Source organism: Protomyctophum bolini (genome assembly GCF_963924005.1).
Source record: "Protomyctophum bolini genome assembly, chromosome: 6".
Taxonomy (NCBI): domain Eukaryota; kingdom Metazoa; phylum Chordata; class Actinopteri; order Myctophiformes; family Myctophidae; genus Protomyctophum; species Protomyctophum bolini.
The window spans coordinates 28,860,373-28,875,315 of NC_137867.1; the positions used below are offsets into that span (position 1 = coordinate 28,860,373).

Below are 14,943 nucleotides of genomic sequence, written 5' to 3' on the forward strand. Positions count from 1 at the left end.
GCAGTACGTGTGGAAAGCCCGGTTTCCATTTACTGCTCAGTGCTTTGGTCCGGTCTGTAACCCTTTACTGTATCCGGTCATTTGAACACTTACACACATGCACGCACGCACCGTTTCCGCACTTCGAGCCAGACCGGATCAGCAACCTGCAAAGCGAATCGATCCCAGTCTAGATGGAACTAAATCCTGTTGGGAACCTTGACAACAGAGACGACCAATCAGGTACTGGAAGTGGAAGAAATTACGCCCATTAAAAAGAGCTATTGGTCGACGATGCGGAAGTGGGTCAGTCTTTGACCTTTATTTTTTTGCTCTTGACTGGGCTGTGATTGGACAGTATCCAGTAAACACCGCTAGACTGCCTGTCGATTGGCCGAACGATAAAGTTGGTCTGACATTTTGTATCCAGTATCAGATTTCATCTGGCAGATGATACAAAAGAACACCGATCAGATGGTAACCATCCATCCATCACCACTTTTCATGTCAAGGCCCTCAAGGGCTGTAAAAATATAGCCTGAAGGAGGTTGACTAGACCGAAACGTTCACCATTAAACTTTTCAACTGCATTTGAAGACGGTGCATGAGATTCTTCCCCCATTTCATGTCAAGGACCCCAAATTTATATTTGGCCGCAATTTTCACAATTGGAGTAGAAAGGTTCTCTATACTGATTGGATGAAATTAACTAATTACTAAGTAAATTAACTGATGATCTGTCCCACCAGAAAAATTAAATCTAAAGAGCTAGGCTCATCATTTTGAGATGCGAGGTAAATTCATGTTTAATTATTTCTGTCAATTATTAATTTGATACATCTTAAAATGTGTCATCTTCGTTGAGCGGATCAGAAATGGACCAGTAACAGACTTGAATCACATCTGACCTGAAGAAGCCACCATGAAACATAAATGGCTCAACATAATTTATTTTTGTTTTATGTTAAAATGTACAGAGTTCTTTGAAAGTACTTGCTAAGAAAGGAAACAAAAACAAACAAACGAATAAATGAGAAATACATACAGGGACAAAGTAGAGAGTCGAGGCAGTGCCGAGTGCAACTCAACCTTCACTGCGTGCCCGGCCATCGGTCCTTCTCTCTTTTTATTTTGCGCTCTCTTAGCTTACAACGCACCATGTACAATTACAAAGGATACAAAAAGGGAAGCGATATAAACAGACAGAAATATACTGAGCTCATTTTTACATGCCTCTTAAATGTAAGGAAGTCATCCTATACACACAGTCAAAAAATAAAAAATAAAGAAAAGAACACTAAGTGACCTTTAGATATCCGTTTTTTCCTTTTTGTTTAAAATAGCATTAATATACTACACAAAGATAGAAAAACTCTAGAGATGAGATGGAATGGAGAGGTTAAAGGCATCTTAAAGTCACTAAAAGTGAGTGGTAATTTTTTTTCGTTTTGAATTTCTTAGTAATAATTATTACCCCAAGAAGTCGAGCTAAAAAATATGTATTGATTTTGTTCCTGAAACAGAAGTGAAAAAAATGACAGTACCAATATCAATGTCAGAATTTTTCCATTGTATATTATAGAAAAAACATTTTCTCTCTACAATATATTTTTATTTTCTTCCTAAAGTCGAAAAAGAGTCAGCTTGTGTCAAAAGAAAGCTGCCCAGTCAGGTAGAATTCATAGAGAAACAAAACAGAACAGATCAATACACACAAATAAAATATGAAAACATCTGGTCTGTAAGGAGGAGAAAAAAATTGTTTTGACTCTGAATACTGGAACATGGAGCAACTGGGTTCAACTCCTCCAACCCTCCCATCGATCGCCTTTAACCAAACAGGACCCCACCACCACACTAACACCCTAAGTGTGGGCATGTCTGTGGGAGGGGCCAGTAATACACCAGATGCATGTACAGTAGGCACACCTCTGCTGAAGGATGAACAGCCCCTCACCCTGTCACTAGCCAATGGGAGTGCAGTGTTTTAGTTTGAATAGAAGAAACACCATTCAAAAATAGAACCCCTGGACGTCCTAGGTCATCAACACTTGTGGGGAGTGGCGGGAGGGGGTTGTGTTCAGCTACTGTTATTAGCAACTGATTTGCCTTAAGGCAGGATTTCCACAATTCATTCTGTAGCCCCCCCCTCCGCCAAACTGCTAAAGGGCTGACATTATATATATATATATATATATATATATATATATATATATATATAAAGAATTTGTCAGTGGAGTGAGAGATATATATATATATAAAAAGAAAAGTAGCACTTAAAAGTGCTGGCCACCAGAGGGAGACAGCTAGAGTGTGTATTTGTGTGCTGCTGCTGGATTATTAGGAAGTACCAGAATATTTACATCTAAGTGTTTCTCAGAACGGCGGCGTATTGTAAAACAAAACAAACAAAAACTGCTACTTCTTTTATTTTAGCGACATACTATCCATCAAACATGACCCTGCTCACCTGCCTCCTGTTTCTATTTAGCTGTGCATCGTTAGACACATGCGGCGTCCATATAGGAAGACAGAAATCAGGAAACTGGCTTATTCCTCACATGGGCCGAACGCCTTGCTCCTATGCATGTTATGTCTACAGCCATGTGAGCTCCTCTCCCTCTCGGAGTGCAGACGGGAGACGCTGACGTTTTATTTGGTGAAAGAGCAAACCACTGCTCCATGGATGCCACGTACGTATGGACACCCAAGTGTATGAGCGTAGTATAGGAGTATTTTCATCACAACTAAATGTTGATGAAACAAATGAACAAAAAATAAAAAAGGTTGTTTTAAAAAAACAAAAACAGTCCATCTACAATGTCTCATTGTCTCTTTTTTAAGATAAGGCTTCCTATGTCATTTAAAAGATTGTGTGCATGGTTGAATATATTCAGTTAACCGCGTTTTTAATGTTTTCCTCATTTTGAGGTCCCTCCCGCACAGTCTGTCTTTTTCCCCCTCTTTCTCTTGCTCCTCATCTCTCCTCCCATGTGTTGCGTGAACCACTGACACCAGGCGGATGTAGGCACACCGTTGGCCTAATTGAAAAACCGTTTCAGAGTGTATAGGCCTCACATCGGATGCTTAAAGGTCGGTGTACGCAAACACAAAGCTATTCTGCCAGCTGCCTCCCATAAAACAACTGGCTGGGGGGAGGGGGGGGAAGTCTGACTGAATGGAACAAAATGACAACATAGAAATACAAGAAAGCCAAAGACCCTTTCTCTCTTTCTCTTTAACTCTCCCTGTCCCGTCTCTTGTGCCTGCTGCGGCTGTAGAGAGGGTGAATGAGAGTCACGGTACAATATTTAAGAATACAGCTCAGTATGAGCGCTGGCCCGCCATGCCCCCCTGGCTGAAGTTGTTTTTTGCAGTTTGTTCTTCAGATGCTCATCTGCTCATGTAAGGTGACTGCTTGGGCACACCGGCATAGCTGTGATGAGTGGGGCCCGTGTACATCATGTTGCCGTGGTGATTGGGCTGCATAGGCTGCTGTGGGTAACCCTGTCCTCCCATCATGCCCATTTGCATCTGCATGGGGTACTGGGCTGGCTGGTTCATGTAGGGTGGGTTACCATGGTAACCACTGTTCATCATCGGTTGGGGCATGCGGTAGCCAGCTGACATGGCATTGAGTGGCGTCATATTCATAGAATTGTAGGCTGACGGGGCAGGCATCAGGTTGGGCATCATGCCACGCTGCACGGCCAGGGTGCGCGGTGTGCCCTGCATAGCCACGGCACCGGAGCTGCGGCCGTACAGCTGCTGCTGGTGTGGGGCCGGGGCCAGCTGCTGTGTGGCTTTGGAGCGGATGGATATGTGACCCTTCACCGTGGCCATCTGGCCCTGTAAGCGCTGAGTGTGAGGAGGAGGCGGCAGGCCAATATTGGTGCCAGGCATGTTACACTGCAACTGCAGCGACCCCAAGTTCATGGAGCCAGAGCTGAGGTTGGGAGGGCTGGTCATGGTGGCCTGTCCCTGGGAGAGGGGAGGGTGGGGAGAGGGGGCAAGTTGAGCCAGTCCTGGGTTGGACAGAGACACACTGGTGGCATAGGACGTGACTGATGCAGAGTGGGAGTAGGGCATGGAGTGGGGGTCCATGATAGTGTTGGTGAGCTGCTGGAGCTTGGCCAGGCTGAAGGTAGCCGAGGGCTGAGGGTATCCCCCAGTGCCAAAGTCTTGACCCATACGTTCATACAGGCTTCGGCCTCCTCCTCCGCCGCCACTTTCTGGGATCTCCATGATCATGGGAGTGGAAGAAAAGCCATTACCCATACTGCACTGAGACAGGGACTGCTGTTGCTGCTGGGGTGGCGGCGCGGAGGGTGGGGGCTGAGGGTTGGGAGGTTGTTGTTGCTGCTGCTGTTGTTGAGGAGGGGGTTGTTGCTGAGGCACCTTCTTCTGTGGTGCCTGCTGCTGCTGCTGCTGCTGCTGGTTGGTGCTGGGTGGCCTCTCAATTACCACACAGTTCTGGGGAGATTTAATGCCACAGTTAGGGGTGTTGGATGGCGGTGGCGGGGGCTGTGCAGCATTACCTCCATTATTGGCTCCCGAACCAGCGTTGTTGGGTCCCGGTGCAGTCTGCTGGATGAGGCTGCAGCTGCCCATGGAGAGTTGTGAACCCACAGGGCCTGAGGAAGACCCAAGGCCTGGTGTGGGGACAAAGGAGCAGCTGTTAGCCTGGGAGGACGAAGAGGAGGGTGTGGCCGACCTGGAGGACGAAGAAGCTGACGCAGAAGTCACCGAGGCGGCTGTACCTGCACCGGCCACTGACATTCCCCCCCCTCCACCACCGCCGTTGCCTGCCCCACTGGCTGCTCCACCCATGGTGGAGTCGTAGCTGCTAGGGTTGTCATAGTTCTCAGTGGTGCTCTCAATACTGCCCAGGTCACTGAAGCCACTATCCACCACTTGCTGGGAGTGGTCGGACACCGATGGCACGTCCATCATTGGGGATGTCTCCATGTTCTGTTGGGAAGGGGCCGAGAGGGAGCTGGGATGTTCCGGGGTGATCTGGGTGTATCCTCCTCCGCCTCCCCCTGGTGCCCCTGCTGGGCCAGGTGTGCCTCCCCTCTGTGCTCCTGCTGGCCCTGGCGACATCACACCAGGAGGCAGCCCTGGGCTGTTGACTGAGCGTACCGACTGGTTGGGCAGGGGAGGCATGGGAGGGTTGGGCAGGGGGCTGCTGTGTTGGGAGGTCCCACATTCATCCACAAGAGCCAGAGTCTCCTCCTCTGCCTCCCCGGTGTGGCTGAAGCTCTGCAGTGTGCGACAAGCAGCCAGGGTCTCCTCACAGTCCTGGTAGGCTCCATGATGTGGGTGGGGCTCAGCTTCCTCATCCTGGGCCTCACCCTGGGTCAGAGACTGCACAGCCTGCACCGTTTCCAGGTCCAGCTCATTGGAGTGGTGGGGGTGGTGGTGGTGATGGGTGTGGTGAGGGTGGTGATGGCTCAGCTCCTCTTTGAAGTCGGGGTGTTGTTGGTGAGGGTGGGAGTGAGGGTGGGGGTGCTGGGGCTCCATCAGCAGTGAGACTGCCTTGTCCTCTGGGTGAAGAGGCTGGATTTCCATGGGCTCTGCTGGCACAGAGATTGCCGTTACCGTTTCAACAGCCGCGGCTGCCGCTGCCGACTCCTCCTGCTCCCTGCGCCTCCTCTCTTCTTGCTCAGGGTCAGCCGATGAGGGCCTGCACTTCACCTCCTGCTGCTGTTCCTCGTCAGCCTCCTCCTCCTCCTCGTCCTCCTCCTGTTTGCTGACATAGTTGCGGGTTGCACTGTCCTGAATGTCTAAAAAAGCCTCACCACCCTGAGGTTCCTCTTTGACAGGAGGAGAGCTGGCGCGGGAGGCAGGCTCTTCCTCCTCCTCCTCATCATCTTCATCCTCATCTTCCTCCGAGTCCTGGCTCTTCCTCTTCTTACTGCTGCTACTGCTGCTGCTGATGCTCTTGTCCTCCAGGTGTCCATCTCCCTCGTCGTCAGCATCATGGTCTTCACTACGCCGACTGCCAGATCCTGACATGGCCACCGGCCGTCTGCCATTTCCAGGTTCCTCTTCCTCCCCCTCGTCGTCATCCTCTTCCTCCTCCCTGTCACCTATTTCTACATCCTGGGACTGAGAGCCCCGAGGCGCCACAGTGGAGGATGAGGAAGGGGAGAGCAGGGGACGGGACGGTGGCCGACTGGGCTTGTCGTCACCCCAACAGCTCCTCTCAGTCTCGTCCTCTTCCTCCTCAGGCTCAGAAACAGGAGGGGGTTTGGGGGCGGGCGGAGGTGGCTGGCGAAGTGCGGGGTTCTTGGGCGGTCTGCCACGTCTCTTGGGAACCTTCTGCTCCACAGGCTTGGGTAGGTAGTCGTCTTCATCATCAGTGTCTTTGCACTTGTTGGCGTTGTCAATGCTGGCTCTGCAGGCTCTCTTTGCAGCTCGGTCCTCTACCTGGGATGGTTGCGTAGCCGTTAGCTGCTGCTGCTCCATGAGTCTCTGCCTCTCCTGCTCTTGCCTCTTTGCCTCCTCCTGTGCCCTCTGCAGGTACCAGCTCTGTGGCTTGCGTCCAGGTTTCATCTTGATCTTTGTGGGTGGGGGGACTCCGGATTGCGCCTGGATCTCTGCAGCTGCCCGCTGTTTGGAACCGCTGCCTGGCGGCCTGCCTGGACCACGTTTCTTCCAGTGGAGGGGCTTGCGGCTCTTGCCTTTAGGCCATCCTTTCTTCTTCTTGACAGGAACTTCAGGATTGGCCTCAGTGGACTCTGAAGGGGCCGCAGGAAGTGTGGATACAGGCTTCAGGACAGGGGTGAGGTCTGACAGAGAGAGAAGAGATTGACCAGGATAAATATATTAGTTAGATACAAGGCTTAAGGTAATTCAAATTATTCACTGAATTGTGTCTGTCAGCAAATATTCATCAAATGAGTCATTTGGTGATGCCTTTCTTTTATAGCTGCCACAAAACATCTCAAGGTTCGATCGTTACATTGACATTTGAATTTAAATAAAAAGATTTGGATGTTTGCGTATTTATTTTGTAGCTCCTGACTCGCATGGCAACTCATTCTGGACATTTCTACACAACCAGTTTCGAAAGGATAAGGAAATGGTGTGGGTGCAAGCCGTGCATGTGTGTTGTGGCTCTAGACCGGATCTGAACACAGCAGTAACTAGAATACTAGATAGTAGTAACTAGATACTTGCTTGTTGCACACTAGTAGGCCATAAATATATATATCATTGATATGTGATGAAAAAAAGGTATATAAACTGAATTAAAATATGTTATACAGTATAATTATTCTATTATTTATTCTAAATTGTCAATTGTTTTAAATGTATTTCATCTTGGAATATACTAAATACTATACTAAATCATGATCAGAGTAATAGGTGTCTCTAACTTCAATTTCTGTAATAATACTTTCACATTTGTTAAAATATACATGATCTAAAATACTTCCGTAATCTGTAGTTGGATTTGTATTTAATTGTTTAAAGCCTAATCTTGACATGAAGGTCTTTATAATTCTACCTTTCTCACTATATTGGTCTTCATTGAAATCTCCTATTATCATAATTGCAGAAGTCGGAGATGATAGATACTTTACCATGTTTTCGAGAAATGTGTTTAATTTCGAAAGGTCTGTTTTAGGTGATCTGTACATAAGAATGATATATAGATCTTTATCTTTTACATGTATGCATACGTGTTCTACTTTTTCTAATATCTTGATTTCATTTTTAATTATTTTAATGGAAATATCTTCTTTTATAACAAACTTAACTCCCCACCTATATCATATTCTCTGTAAGTAACCACAGTATACCGCTAATCAACTTACAAATTATTATATATGTATATCTATGACTAGCTCTCAATGATGACGTAAGACATATGGTCATGTATGCAATCTGGTCCCAGCAAATCAGGCACAATTAGTTTTACAAATTACATATATATGTATATGTATGAAATCCATTTACATACATGACCATATGTATATGGATTTCATACATATATATGTAATTTGTAAAATAGAATAACTTACAAATTACATATACATATGTATGAGTAATTTGTAAGTTGATTAGCGGTATACTGTGGTTACTTTGCGCCAAAAACCGTGCCAGCCAACCCGCCACTTGATGCAGGCACAAATCTGCAGTTTTATTTGCATACGCATCAAGTGGCGGGTTGGCTGGCACAGTGCACACAGACCGGGCGAAATTATTACTTGCGCGCTCTGCTTGCGCAAGTAAATAGAAACATGGCTGTCTGGGTGGATGGCATATTCAGTTGGAGTGGATGGCATATTCAGTTGGAGTGGATGGCATATTCAGTTGGAGTACTACAGAGGTGGAGTACTGAACGGCATGCTATCCACAGTCGGCAAATTGTGCTAATTAGCCTAGTATCGATGGCAGTTTTGCTAATGACAATAAAGACGCCCGCACCCAAATAAAAAGATGATCTTAAAAAACGAAGGTCATATTATTGGTTAATTTGGTTACTACCTGCTGTTGTTTCCGTTTGACAGGATGCAATTAAAATTAGACTTAAAGATTGTATGACCGCAAATATGCTCTAGAAGGGTGAAAAAACGTTTTAAGTGTAGTTTTCAATAACCAATAACAATCAATAAAGCCTCGACTGGGAGCTCTGCAAAGTCTCAGTGTGCAGACTTTTTTGTACGTATATTTTTTGCTGTCCAACGGATGTGCCAGTTTTATTTTTTCTTCTAGTTTCCAATAATCCCAAAACATATCTCAACTCACCGTCGTCCTCTGACTCAGTGAGGTTAGAGCGTCGGCCCCGTTTTGGTGCCGGATCAGACAGCCTCATGGCAGACCGGGCTGGGGGATAGCGTCGCAGTGGGTGGTGGTGGAGCCCCAGGGGGGTTTCCTCCTCCAGGCGGGGCATGGGCCGCTCTGAATCAGAGTCAACAAAGGGTTCGTCCAGGACCTCAGTTGTCTCAGAGATGGTCTCGGTTACTACACTGCTGTGAGGGTGGCTCCGCTGGCGGATTCGACGCTTCCTCAGGGGCTTCTGGTGCGGGAAACAAGGGTAAAGTCAGCCGAGCATTGATTCTCTTTTACAGTAACGTCTCTTCCTCCGTCTTCATCACCTCGCTGTACTTCAGTGAGACACAGGAACTTTTTCTATCACCACCAGTTCAGAACTAGCAAAGTTTCAAATAGCTAGCAAGTATTCATTCCTAACAATTGAGAACATGTTCAATTTGGAGAAATGGGGAAAAGATATAAACCACACTTGAGTCAACTTTGATCTACAATGCAGACAGTTTGCCCATTCAGTAGCCACAGCTTGTATGCGAGAAACCTATATATACAAACTTATATACACAACATGATTTTGTTGATTCTGCAGTAAGTAATGTATTATAAGTTCTTCCATTCACTAACTACAGTATTCTCTCCTATATATTCTGTTATTGGACCACTTAACTGAAATACCACCAGCATGTACATCAGACTGCTTACCTTGCATTTTAGCCCCATGGCAGGTTTGGTGAGGATGGGTGGGGAACAGGCTCTTCTCTCCTCATTCTCATCCTCATCGTCGTCATCATCATCCTCATCCTCTTCGTCACTGCTCTCACTGAAGCAGCTCTTTCTGACAGGCTGAAGCTGTTGCTCGCTGAGCCTGGCCCCTAGGGCTAGCTGGGACAGTCCTTCCACTTGGCCATCTCTCAGTCTGGGCTTAGGAGGAATTCTCTTTTTCCTGGGGGGTCGACCACGGCGTGGAGGTGTGACGGCCAGGTGTCTTGCCATGTCCGCTGGCCGCACGCTGGAGGCAGAGTCAGCCCGTCGGTCCAGGGAGAATAAGGACGGTGGGCTAGTAGAGGAGTGCTGCGTTGTGTTACTCCCATCGTGGTTCACCTCCTCCTCCTCTTCCTCCTCCTCCTCCTCTTCCTCCTCCTCCTCCTCTTCCTCCACCTCTGGAGGCCGGATCTTGGGCGGCCTCCCCACCCGTGGTCCGTCCTTCACCTTTCCCCAGGGCCAGTTTTTGGGCGGTCTGCCCCGCGGCCGACGCTCTCCATTGGCAGGAGGAGGAGGGCGTGACGGCTCCTGAGCGGGGGTGGGTGGAGCAGGGCAGCGGGCAACGGCAAGGGAGGAAGTCACTGGGGAACTCTGACTAGTAGGGAAGCCTGGGAAGCACTTTCTTTCCTCCTCCTCCTCCTCTTCCTCATCTTCCTCCTCATCTTCATGCTCCTCTTCCTTCCGCCTCCTTTCTTGGGGCATGTGCCAGGAGAGGGGAGAGACCTTGTGGCTGGGTTTGATCTGTTTACACAAACAATTAACAAAATCAATCCCAAATCTATGAGAATGGAGGCCTAAAACAGTCAAAAGCTCTGATATGACAAAGCTACAACAAATACAAAAACCTCTTCAGTGCCAATGTGACAAACCAATAACATTTTACTTTTATGAATGCAGACCGCGGAACCACTATACAGCTCCATCTCACCGAATAGAATATTATGTAAAAGTACATTTTCTTCTGTAATATAATTCAAAAAGTGAAACTTTCATATATTCTCCATTCATTGTGAATAAAGTGAAGCATTTAAAACCTTTTTTTGTTTTAATCTTGATTACATTGTACAGCTCATGAAAATCAAAAAATCCTATCTCAATGAATTAGAATATTTTACGAGACCACTACAAAAATGTTTTTTTTGAACGAGAAATGTCGACAATCTGAAAAGTATATTAATGTATGAGGTTAATACTTGGTCTGGGCTACTTTTGAACAAATTATTTCATCGATGGGGCGTGGCATGGAGGTGATCAGCCTGTGGCACTGTTGAGGTGTTATGGAAGCCCAGGTTTGCTTTGATAACAGCCGTAAATTAATTTGTATTGTTCAGTCTCATGTCTCACACCTTCCTCTTGACAATTCAACCTAGATTCTCTGTGGGGTTCAGGTCAGGCCAGTTGGCTGGTCAGTTAAGCACAGTAATACCATGGTCAGTACACCAGTTACTAGTAGTTTTGGCTCTGTGGGCAGGTGCCAAATCTAGCTGGAAAGGAACATTTGCATCTGTGATGTGATGATTTAGGCCATGTTATGTGCATGGTGTTGGTCCACTGACAGTGAAAAGTTAACGACGGTTTCAACACGGGCATCTTTTTAGAGTACATTGTGCTTCAGTATGGTGACAAACTTCATGGAGATGCTAATTTTCCTTTCCAGCTCGATTTGGCACCTGCCCACAGAGCCTAAACTACTAGCAATTGGTGTACTGACCATGGTATTACTGTGCTTAACTGACCAGCCAACTAGCCTGACCTGAACCCCACAGAGAATCTAGGTTGAATTGTCTCAACAATGACTCAACAATACAAATTCATTTACGGCTGTTATCAAAGCAAACTTGGGCTTCCATAACACCTCAACAGTGCCACAGGCTGATCACCTCCATGCCACGCCCCATTGATGAAATCATTTCTTCAAAAGTAGCCGAGACCAAGTATTGACTGCATACATTAATATACTTTTCAGATGGTCGACATTTCTCGTGATTTTCTTTTCTAATTCATTGATAGGATTTTTTGATTTCCAAGAGCTGTACGCCATACTCATCAAGATTAATACAAAAAAAGGTTTTAAATACCGGTACTTCACTTTATACACAATGAATTGAGAATATATAAAAGTTTCACTTTTTGAATTATATTACAGAAGAAAATGAACTTTTACTAAATTCAGTGAGATGGAGCTGTATAAGTTGATGAACATTAAGAGAAAAAAAAACCCTTTTGATACTAGCTCATCGCCACTCGCCCTACACACTTCCACTTGGTTTGAGAATAGATATATAAATAATAGAGACGGCACTAGATGGGAGGGGAATCCCGGTGCCATCTCAATTATTTATATATCTATGCTCAAACCGAGTGGAAGTGTGTAGGGCGAGTGGCAAGGAGCTAGTTTCAAAAAGGGCCAAACAAGTCAGTAGTCAGAAACAGAACACAATCACCAGCTACATGAAAACCAAGCAGCATATCAACAAAAACTCACATTCACCTCCTTGCGGTTGTTTTCCTCTGGCTCGTCATCCTCTTCATCATCGTCGTCGTCGTCATCTGCATCAGCGTCAGAGACCACAGTGTTTGTGACAATGACTGGTGTCCAGCGGAGACATTCAGGGTCTACATCAAGCTCCCTGGGCCTAGCCTGGAGACGTGCCATGTGGTTGGCCACCAGCTTCTCTCTCCGCACCAGTACCAACCTGGAGAAAACCAGGGAGGGAAGTCAGGAATAAAGTCTGTGCAACGCCTGCGTTTTTTTTTTAGATGTGTACAGATAAACGCATAAATATGTTCAGTGTGCATATGTAGTCTTTTATCTCTAACCGATCTCCTCGCTGTTCCAGCATGTTGAGCTGGTGCAGCGTAGCAGTGATGTCCTGGGGGCAGATCCCTGTCAGCTTGCTGAGGTGGCGGATGGTGAGCTGTCGGTCACGGACATGGTGGAGGCACTCCAGGACAACGCTGCGCCAGTAGGCCATGTAGGACAGACGGCCTAGGTCAGACAGGGGCTTCTCCGGGGAGCCCGGCTGGCCCTCACGCTTTGACAGCAGATAGCCTGTAGGGGGTTGGGAGGTTACATCCAGAGCTTCTTTGACTCAAAAAGTGTGATAAAGCTAAGCTAAGGAACTCAACAGTGTGGTGCCGGAAAAAATCCCATTCATTTCTGCAGAGATTTACCACGAGTGACGTGGTTGTAAAACAATGCATCTCATTGGTGGAGCTTGTGTTATTGAAATGTTAGTGACAGTCACATTAGTTTATATGCTACACTAGATTAAACAGCTCAGAGACATAATTGTACATCGTTGCGGAAAATCACTAAAGTCAATTACAATATTTTACCACCCCATTAATCATTGCAAGGTAAGCAAGCACAGAAGATCGTTGGCTGCCCTCTCCCCACACTGGAAGAACTACACAGAGACCGCTGTCATAAAAAAACTCTGAACATTATGACAGACACTTCCCACCCCGCTCACTCACTGTTTGAACTGCTGCCATCAGGCAGACGGTACAGAGTGATCAAGTCCAAGACCAACAGATTCAGTAACAGCTTCTATCCCACAGCGGTAGTTGCACTCAATGCTGCTAAAAAATGATCTGTTACTGCAACACTTTTAGTTTTTTTATCTGCTATCTTAAAGTACAATAAGGGTTTGTTGTGCGATAACAGATGAAATTACATGTTTGTGCATTGTGCTGCTGGGGTTGTGCAATAACAAGAAGTCATGTGTGTTTTGTTTTTAGCTTGTATATGTTGTTTTGTGATATAATGCACTGATTGGTTGGCACTTTTAATTTCGTTGTACACGTTGCAATGACAAATAAAGATCTATCTATCTAGCAAGCAACATTATGCCTCCCTGTTTTTGTACGGAACGGAAGGGGGGGCTTTCAGAGTAAAAGCTGCCATATCTGCCCAGCACCCTGAGCTCCTATTTTGAAAGAAATCCTGGAGCTCATTGTGTTAATATAAACACTATAATAATGGTAATGGTTAAAGTAAAAAAGAAGCAAGCTAAACCATCATTTGATTGGAAGCATTGGAAATGCATGTAAAATGGTTTATTATGGGATGGGATAGCTAAAGGGTAAGACCACTTTTTTAGAGGTTTGGTTTGCTTTCTTACCTTATTATGGGCAAACTATTACATTCCATGAGTTATTTCGCTCCGTTGTGTTGTTTATTAGCAATTTAAGAAATAAAAAATAGGGTCCATTGACTTCCATTGTAGCGGGGAAACAGCTCTCAAAGTCACTCTTTTAGCACATAAACGAACGCAACAAGTGACAGTTTATGTCAGGAAAACTCATGCGGTTTTATTTTTAATATAAAATGTCAACTTTGTCTTGTTTTGACAAATTTGTGTAGAAAGAAGATCCGGTAGGTATGCCTACGCCGACCGAATCACTGCTGTTCGCGTCTGATCTGATTGGAACAAAACTGTACACTACTTCCTTACGAAGGGGATGTAAACAAATGGATTTGATCTCGTCCGCTTGTCACTAAAAACATACACAATGGACGTGTTTGAGGGAGACACTTTATAACACACTTTAGAAGAAGTGTGTAAAGTGTCTGTGTCTGGGATTGCTATATGTGAGGGTGCATCTCAAACAGCGTGGAGACTTCTGTTTACTGTGGCAAGACGGCCCGCGTGAGTTGGGAACGCCGTAGTACTGCTGCAGTCCATCTCCGACTAAAATAGTAACTTTACAAATCCATCTTAAAAGACGAAAATAAAACCGCATGAGTTTTCCTGATGTCATAAACTGTCAGAATCAGCTTTTGTTGCGTTGGATTATGTGCTAAAAGAGTGACTTTGAGAGCTGTTTCCCCGTTACAATGGAAGTCAATGAGCGACTATTTTTATTTCTGAAATTGCTAATAAACAACACAACGGAGTGAAATAACTCATGGAATGGAATAGTTTGCCCATAATAAGGTAAAAAAACAACACAAACCTCTCAAAAAGTAGTCTTACCCTTTTAACCCATTTTGGGCGGGAACCCCTTTTGGTGTTCCCGCCAGTTAGCTATTGAAAAATAGCAGATCTACAAGCTCATAGCGCGCCACAAGCTTGTAGGTCTGCTATTTTTTACTTCAAATTGACTTTGATGTAGAACATCATGTAGACATTTTTAGAATCTGATCTCAGGTCAGAATGGGTTAAGTACTAGTAGTTCATTCTTAAAATATGTGCAGTGTAGTTTTTCAATTCCTTTTATGAACCGAATCAAATGTTTAATGGTCATGATTCACCAGATCTAACTCAAACCTTGTATACTATAGAGTAAATTAATGGGAGATTCTTCCCTACCGAGCCACTGTGCCAGAAAGTTCTAAACGAGGGTGGTCACTGGTCAACTCTATAGGTGGTAGGGTTTAATGTTGGACTAGCAGAACTACACTACATGGCT

At 45.7% G+C, this 14,943-nt stretch overlaps 1 protein-coding gene across 3 annotated transcripts in view; it reads right to left on the reverse strand.

The window, feature by feature from the left end:
- Window positions 1-913: 913 nt before the first annotated feature.
- The window catches only part of kat6a (K(lysine) acetyltransferase 6A), a 57,804-nt gene continuing 43,774 nt past the window's right edge, over window positions 914-14,943 (reverse strand). For 2 of the 3 annotated variants that reach the window (XM_080765424.1, XM_080765425.1), the window contains exons 13-17: window positions 12,346-12,577; window positions 12,011-12,221; window positions 9,466-10,266; window positions 8,740-9,010; window positions 914-6,773 (exon numbers count right to left, since the gene is read on the reverse strand). In XM_080765424.1, the coding sequence (XP_080621550.1) occupies window positions 3,373-6,773; window positions 8,740-9,010; window positions 9,466-10,266; window positions 12,011-12,221; window positions 12,346-12,577 (4,916 nt within the window). In that variant the 3' untranslated portion in view covers window positions 914-3,372. The remainder of the gene's footprint in view (window positions 6,774-8,739; window positions 9,011-9,465; window positions 10,267-12,010; window positions 12,222-12,345; window positions 12,578-14,943) is intronic. The other variant, XM_080765426.1, reaches the window with a different exon arrangement.